The sequence below is a fragment of the Beta vulgaris genome, chromosome 7 (assembly GCF_026745355.1).
Source record: "Beta vulgaris subsp. vulgaris cultivar EL10 chromosome 7, EL10.2, whole genome shotgun sequence".
Taxonomy (NCBI): Eukaryota; Viridiplantae; Streptophyta; class Magnoliopsida; order Caryophyllales; family Amaranthaceae; genus Beta; species Beta vulgaris.
Genome location: NC_079208.1, coordinates 45,808,906 through 45,817,333, shown reverse-complemented (window position 1 = coordinate 45,817,333; position 8,428 = coordinate 45,808,906). Strand labels below are relative to the sequence as shown.

Below are 8,428 nucleotides of genomic sequence, written 5' to 3'. Positions count from 1 at the left end.
CACCAAATAAAAAAAAGTTGAAATAATGTTGCAATTAAAAAGAAACAATCATTTAAGTAAAATTTAGCAATTAAAGAAAACGGAGTGAATAACTCACAAGTGTATCATCATTAATCCATGAAAATGAGAAATTTGTGTGGATCCACAACATATTTAGGCTAAGATATCTAAATTAAAATCTCCGTAGATTGACTATCTTAATCTTCTAAGGGATGGCTTAATTATTTTGTACCATTTAGTCTTTGAAGAGATTGAAATAATAATTTGTACAAAAATTATTAAAAGATGCGGTCTAATTTTAATTTAAAAGTAAACCTAATTAATAAATGGATTAAACTAGTCACCGAAAGAAATTAACCTAGTCACTATTGGACTAATTCTCCTTTTAATATTGGACTTACTATTACCTAATCTTAATTTTAAAGTAGGCGGTCTCTTACAAGACAAACTCCTGTCAAAAAAAATTATCATATCAAGGTTTATTTCACTTGTTAAGGAAAATAATTTGTTAGGGCTTGTTCCATTGCCATATCAATGTGATTTTCAGTTTTTATTTATATATTTAAAAGTTATATGATATATGTTCTATAATGGATAAATAAATTAGTCAAAGTTATTAGAAAGATGATGGTTTTGAAAACTGATAATTAAAAAGTGAAAACAACTTTTTCTGTTTTTTTTCGTTTGATTTAAAAAAAACTGAAAACTGTAAACAAAAAACGATAACGAAAAAACCCTTAGTTATTTATGTTTTGTTTTCTTTTTTTTTAACAAAAATAGGAAAGGGGTGTTTTCGTCGAAGAAGAATCATTTGACATTTACAATCATCTCCAAAAAGGTCTATAATATCAATTCACGTATCAAACACCCATGTATTTAGTATTTACTAATGGCATTGCTTCTATATTCCTGAATAATTGTAAATGTTTTTGCGTCGTTGATAGAGCTCCATTAATTTATGCCAAACATAGGTTTTAGTTGTTTCCTTTGACTTCATGTTATTCATGGTAGGATTTCTAGCCTTTTTTTGTGTGGGCAGGACCGCAGGAGTCCAAATGTAACCAACGAACCTCTATACGAGAAAATTGACCTTATCACCATACTAAATTACTAATGGTGATCAAGATTGTTTAGGTTCACCTTAATTTGAATTATTTCGATAAATATAAGATCATATAAGTTCTATTTTCCTATGTATCTTTTTTTTTCATTCCTACTTAAAATTTTTTTGTAAGAGAAAATTGGTCAAAATATGAGAAATTTTTTTAAAAGGGGAATAACAATTTTCTATGAAGGTACATATTATTGATCATACGAAAAGATGAATTAGGTTAGGAGTTAACCTAGTTTATCTTTCCTAGTTAAAAAAAGGTTTTAAAAAGTTGTAATGAATGAATAAAAGTTTGAAGTTCATAAAAGTGAACATAATCTAAATAGAATGCATTCGTAAAGAATGTTTTCTATTTGCCGCCAAAAATAAAATTTTAACAAATACTCTCCCGTTTTTAATCGTTTTTCTCACTTGGACTTTTTTTTATCTCTCAAAAAGATTTTAAATAAGAAGAATAAGAACATAATTATTTTACCAAGTTTCATATAAAGAATTGTCTCAACTCTCATGCCTCTTAGACACATCTAATTAGCATACAAAACATTATTGGATTATAATCTATGGTAATTAACCAGATTATAAAAGCGAATTTCCAAGGAGTAATAAAAGTCTAGGTCCAAAATGGCTTTGGAGAAAAAAGTATATCCTGTCCACGATGTTGTCTCCACCTTAATTTTAATCTTTATGAAAAAAATAGTAATAACTAATAAGTTAAGATAACTTATGATAGGAAAAATTGATAAGATCAGTCTTAACTATGGGCGTTCCGTCATTTTCAGTCCCAACTAAAGATTATTTCTGAGTGGTCCCAACTATATATTATTTTTTACCAAAATTGATCCCGGGTGACTTATTACCTGTTTAACAGGTCAATTTTTTAAAAAAATTTTCTTAAATCAATTTCCTTCTTTATTTTTCTCCCTCCAATCTGGCTATCTCCTTCCTTCCCCTCCCACTCCCACCCCTCCCAGCCACCCTTGAAATCCCAATTCGTAATCGAAATGCACCCACATTTCGAACAATGAGCTTCAACCATTAATGATAAAACTGAAAAGAGCTACATAATTAAGGTCATCATGTGACACAGTTCTTTCATTAAATCTTCATAGATTTTCGAAGAATTATTTGCAACAAACTTTCAATCTCGCGCACTATAGAGATAGAACACTAATTTTAACAAATATCAGACACCTAAATTTCACAAATTTACCACACAATCAATTCAAAAATTCTAACCACACTATAAAACATCAACATTTTCCATAGTTTATTCAACAAACATAAGTTTGTCAGGTGTCGTCATCGGTCTCCCCTTCCCCCCTCCCCTGCTTGTCGGTCCTTTCTCCCCCATCTCTCGTAGCGTCACACCACCTCACCCCTTCCATGTCGTCCTCCCTTCCCTTAGTTTTCATAGGTCTAGCCTCCCCCCCCCCCCTTTCCCTTGTTTTGGTCGTGAAGACTAAAGGCTGCGGGTGTAATACTACTTGCTCCGGTCAGGTAGAAGAAGAAGGAAAGTATAGGACTTAGTTTTGGGATTTTTTTTTTGTTTTCTTTTTGGTCATTATCGTCAGTGTCGCCGCCGCTTGTTCAAGGTGTTTTGTCGTTGTCCATGGTCCCCATCCCCGTCTTAGCGTCCCTATTTAGTGTTGTAGTTGTGATGGGCTCCCCGTTTCCCCTCCCCTAATGTTGTTTCGGGCTCCCCCTCCCTGGTTCTGTTTCAAGATCCCCTTCCCCCCTGTTAGTGTCGGGCTTCCCTTTCCCCTACCCCCTATTAGTGTCGGGATTCCCCTCCCCCCTGGTTGTTGGGTTCTCTAGCTAGTTTTCGTTGTTGTTAGTATGTCTAGTTTTTTCTTAAACTTGTGTTGAATCTCCAAACAATAAGAGTGCGTTGTTTTTCTTGAGTTGTTAAAGATGTTGTGGTTGGTTGTGGCCATCGACAAGTATTTGTCAATTGAGTCAAGATTGGTGGTTCAAGGTGGTAACAGTAGAATATGTCAATTTTTGGGAATATGTGCTGAGGGACAAGGTGACATAAGAAGTTCGTAAGCATGGACGAGGCGATGATAGTTTCTCATGGTCAGGACGTTTGTTTTCCGATTTTGTAATCAGAGGTATGTTAGAGAGCCTAACTTGTTCAGCTCTCTTATTAGCTTGGCAATGAATATAATCTTAATAATCTTTGCCTTGGCAACTTCAAATATGAAGGCGACACCCCAGTTGCATCTGGGGGTTTTTAACGCGCTCATTCTTCGGTGTTTCTCCTACCTCAAGGAGAAATCTGAAATTTCTCGATCGAGAGTAATAAGTCACAATGGAACGTGAACCCTCACATGATCATGAGCTTAGAATCCCAAGCGATAGCCAATCGTTTGGGATTGCTCATTTGGCGAGACGTGACGCTCGCCGTTGGTTGTTTGTTGTCCGGATCGTGATCGTCATCCGCTTCTTCTACCACTTTCATCAGTTATCCGAGGTTTACATCCACCGTCAGAGGCTCTGACCAACGACGCCTCCCTTCATAAGCGACTTTGTATCAGTTTTATTTATTTTTGTTTTAGATGAAATATAAGAGCTCCTAACACTCATTTAGGACTGTTTGTTTTAGTTTGGGTTGTATTAGCATTAGGTTATACTCCCTCTTTTAATTAATGTATGATTTATCGTTGTAAAAGAAAAAAAAAAGTTGTCTCATTTAAAGAAACAACAGCAATGTTTGGACTTTGTCATGTGAAACAATTTTATGTTTATGCAAACCATTTGAATATTTGACATTCATTGCACCTTGCCTTAATAATTAATGCTGCAAATATTCATAGTCAGGAAATTCTTTGCTCACATAATAATAATCTTTTTTTTTTTTTGACGGGAATAATAATCTTTTTTGGTTGACAGGGCATATATGCTTACATTTTTAGGAGAAACGTTCATGATCTGCCACCTCAAATTTATACTTTTAGGTCTAATAATCACTCCATGTTAAGAACAATGTCTATAATTAGGCTAATTATTTGTACAAATAGAATAGTATGCTCATTATGATCTTACATATAATAACTTTAGAATATTCCCCCTTTCTTCAAGATCTGGAAATGGACATTACTTTTCATGTATCTGTCAAACTTTAATCTCCTCATTCACTATAAAGAAATAAATCATATTTCTCTTCAAGAATTTTTTCTTCATCCAGTTCTGGAAATTTAGATAATTATAACATGTTTGGCCGTATTCACGAAAAGAGGTCTTAGATACCACAAGAAACTAATCGTAGTTAAACTTTTATAGGTGCTCCTTCTGTTTTTTTTAATCTTTTTCACGTGGAATTTCAACACTATTGATATTTAGAGACAATTTTCTCAAATTTCTCATTTTTAAGAAAAACTAGTCATGTAAGAATCTTATTTGATTTATTTCAATTAGTACTTTATTAATATTCAATCATTCTAATTTTTACTAATATATAACAAAAAATATTTAAATTCAAAAACGCAAGTTGGAAGATTCTCATAAGGAAGTGAGAATAATAAAAAAAGATAGAAAGAATACACTCTTAATGTCACTCCTAAATTGCCTAATTACTTTGCTATATGCTATATTTTTTTGTATCTCAATCAAATGAATATACTCCTTTTGACCCAAATTATTTGCAATATACAATTTGAGAGCTAAATCAATTTTGACATAATTTTTCTACTAATATTGTCCTGAGAGTTTTTTTTCCCGATCTTATTAGTTAATGAAAAGGGACTTGAACAAGGGCCTAATATTCAAGGTGCTCCTATTCCATTACTCTTTGAGAATAGGGTAAAAGTGAGAGAATTTCACTTCACATTGCCCTTAGTGGTAGGGAGTGGAATTTATAACCTTTCCAAATCATAAATTCAAACTCATTAACTCTAGACAAAGACTAGATTGGTAGATAAGAGATCTATTATTGTTAGATTTTCTGAATTTGTATTTTTAAAATGCCGATCAACAAATTGTAATCTTTTTCGACAATGACTATGTGTTATCTTACTAAACTTTTAACAAAAATAATTGATGAACAAAAGTATACCTTAAAAAGTGCGAAAAAGCAAATATTGCAATTAAACTAGGACTTCAAGGATGTATCAAACATATAGCACAAAAAGATCAAAACTTTGAGGAGAAGCTAAAGAACTACATAGTTTTTTCTTAAGAAAAATTAGTACTCAATTCCACAAGGGATGAAAGGAGAAAAAAAAAGTACCAATCCCTTAATAATACAACTACAATGGAAAACCTAATATGTGTAGTATATAACCCGAAATTGCAACATGTGAAAAAATTCATGCTTCATCAATATCATTAAGAATTTAAACCAACAAGGAAACTACAATGGAACCGAACGCCAAAACACCTGAAACCAATCTCTCTCCTGCACCATTACTTCCTGGAGCGGGCGCTTCGATCCGTCCACTCGAAGGCGAGCCTGAAGGAGACCTATTAGGAGCTCCGGCAGGTCCGCTATTTGGACTATTAGCAATCAAGCTAAGCTTCATCTTAGAGCCCAAATTAACTGGCGCAAAAGCATGCTTTCCTACGTTACCATTAACTATAGGGCCCACCTGCCATATATGGTTGACCGTTGACTCACCCTTGGGTAGGGCCCACGTGGCAAAGATAGTGATCACACCGGAGGAATCCACGGCGGAGACGGAAGTAACGTCGTAAGAAATGGGGCCCTTGGTGATGTTACTGTAGGAACCGATGTCATACGTTTCTACTGTTACAAGGCCAGTGGATTTGGCCTTGTGAGCCAACAGTGCTTGAGCTCCGGCCATGCCGGTATCGATTGGGTTTAATGCCCACGCAACCCAGCCTTCGGGTTGCGAGGGCGAGGCAGTGAAGGCCATGGAGAGGGAGGAATTGGAGGGGTTGTAAGACCAGTGAAGGACTGCATTGAGTGTAGGAAGATCATTGCAGTTTTCAAAGGTTGTGTTGGAGGAGAATTTTAGAGATTTGCAGGTGGTTTTGGAGAATGTTGGGTGAGTGAGGAGAGAAAGGAGACAAAATGAGAAAAGAATGTAAAGAGAAGAAGACATTGTGAAAGAAAATGCAGGGGAAATGAGCAGAGAAGGTTGTTGGTTTTGTTAGTTGAGTGAGGTGAGAGTTTTTGGGAGTTACAAAAAGTTGGGAAGGTTTATATAGGAAAAAAGAATGTTAGGTTACAGTTTATTTCATGTGGGTTACTGGAAATGGGAAGTTTGACTTGTAAATTAAATAGGGGAAGGTGGAAATTATGTCCATTAATTTCCTGGTTGAATTGTATGATATTCAATGACGGTCCGTAAATATTGGGCTCTAGACTTAGGCTAAAAACATGTTAGTTTATTTATTTGTTGCTAATCTCCAAAAGTCACGTCAAAACTAATATAACAACATTTATTTTCATACATTAGTGAAATTTGAATTGAAGTTCAAATAAAACCTCCAGAAATTGAGAACACATCACAAATCACAAATTTCTTTCTGCGACCTGTTTAATCCATTTAGTTACTACTCCCTCTGTTTCAAATTATAAGGCATTTTAGCTAGAAGAATTTGTTTCAAAATATAAGGCATTCTACAATACCAATGTAAGATTAAATGCAATTTTATATTATCAAGATAAGCTTATAGATTATTTGGTATTATCAATATAATATTTAATGTCAATTTTTATTACCCATGCAAATCTAACTAAAATTAACTAAATTCTTAATCTATGTGCAAAAACCTTAAACGACTTATATTTTGAAACGGAGAGAGTATTTACTAAGTCTACTTTAATATTAAAATTAGACCGTCTTTCAATAATTTGGCAAACCTAGAGCATGTTATACTATGGTACCACCTCACATTCTCCTTCATCATGTGCTTTACGCGAGAGCACATGTGTGAAGAATGTAAAAAGCAGTATACATCCACCAAACCCAGACATAGGATGTGAATGCACCATATCACCTTATTTTAAAGAAACACAACACTCTCTCTCAAAAACAATTATCACTACCCAAAGATACCTGGTTATTTCATACTATAGTTCTCCCACAACGATTTTAGCGCTTTTCTTTTACATTTGTCATAAATTAATTTGAATACTTATTTCTAATTAACATGACCCCACTAATTTTAAATTTCTTACTTGAACTTTTGAGCCGATTATCTCCTTTCACATATATACTTGCCATTCAAATATCAGTTTTAATGTACTACTCTCTTCGATTGCATCTATATTTGTGTTATTATTACTTCCTCTATTTTGTTTTACTTGCAACACTTTTCTAAAAGTGAAATAATTAATTACTTGAAACACTGCCTCTCTACCAAGGATGTTTTGACCTAATGATTAAAATTGGTAAACGATAGGTCACAGGTTCGAATCTCCCCTCCCCTTCTTTATACTTTGTACCGCCTTCGTGACTCATGTGGATCAAAAAAAAAACATAAAGCAAAAAAGTATTGCAAGTAAAAAAAAAACGAAGGAAGTATATACTTCCATTAATACCAGGATCTATATTTTCCAATATTCTTTTCCGTAAAAGTATTCAACAAAAAATATAGCGTCCTTTTTTTGGGGCAAACCAGGCCAAATTTGAGATTCAATGACTCATGCTTCTACAATTCCAGCTGCATATTTATTTTTCAAGATTCAATTAATGCTAGTTTTAAGTTCAAACACTGTGTACGTTAGCAGTCATTGTCTTAAAGACGTTTAGTCCCACATTCACATATGACACTAGTACACGTCTTACATGCTTTACTCTTTTTTCTTGTTTCCATTTACTTAACGAAGGCATTCCACTACCAAGGCAAAATTCTCCATAAAATTAGTTGCCAGAAACTTCAGTCAAATTGCTTTACTGCTAAAGATAGTGGCGAATACACGAAAACTTTTCTTACAGACTACAGTGTTCTTTATGTACTTTAGCAGCATCTTCTTTAAGTAAAACTAGGTCTTAAATTTATATAGAAAAACGCTTTACAAATACTATAAATTACTTATAATGTAGGACAAATCCCACACAACTATGACATATTCAATTTGCCTCTCAAACGTCATTCTACCTCGGCCCCAAAAATTAGTTCGTCAATAAACAATCAATTTAGTTAGAAAAAGTACATCAACTGCCCGATTGTAGGCAGTACTAGATGGGTAATTGGTAACAATAATTACAAAATCATACAGCTTGAAATCTCACAACATTACTATTATTAATGGAATCTCATTCCCAAAAGCTTGATTTCCAATATATATATAAGGTTACTAACATAAAACTTACCATCACCAGTTCACCACTATTTACTACCAGTCTA

General features: G+C 33.8%; 1 protein-coding gene across 1 annotated transcript; it reads right to left on the bottom strand.

Moving 5' to 3' along the window:
• Nucleotides 1-5,445: 5,445 nt before the first annotated feature.
• Nucleotides 5,446-5,913, bottom strand: LOC104884049 (auxin-induced in root cultures protein 12). The gene has a single exon (XM_010668642.3). It carries the CDS (start codon nucleotides 5,911-5,913, stop codon nucleotides 5,446-5,448), a length of 468 nt encoding a protein of 155 aa, XP_010666944.2.
• Nucleotides 5,914-8,428: the final 2,515 nt, after the last annotated feature.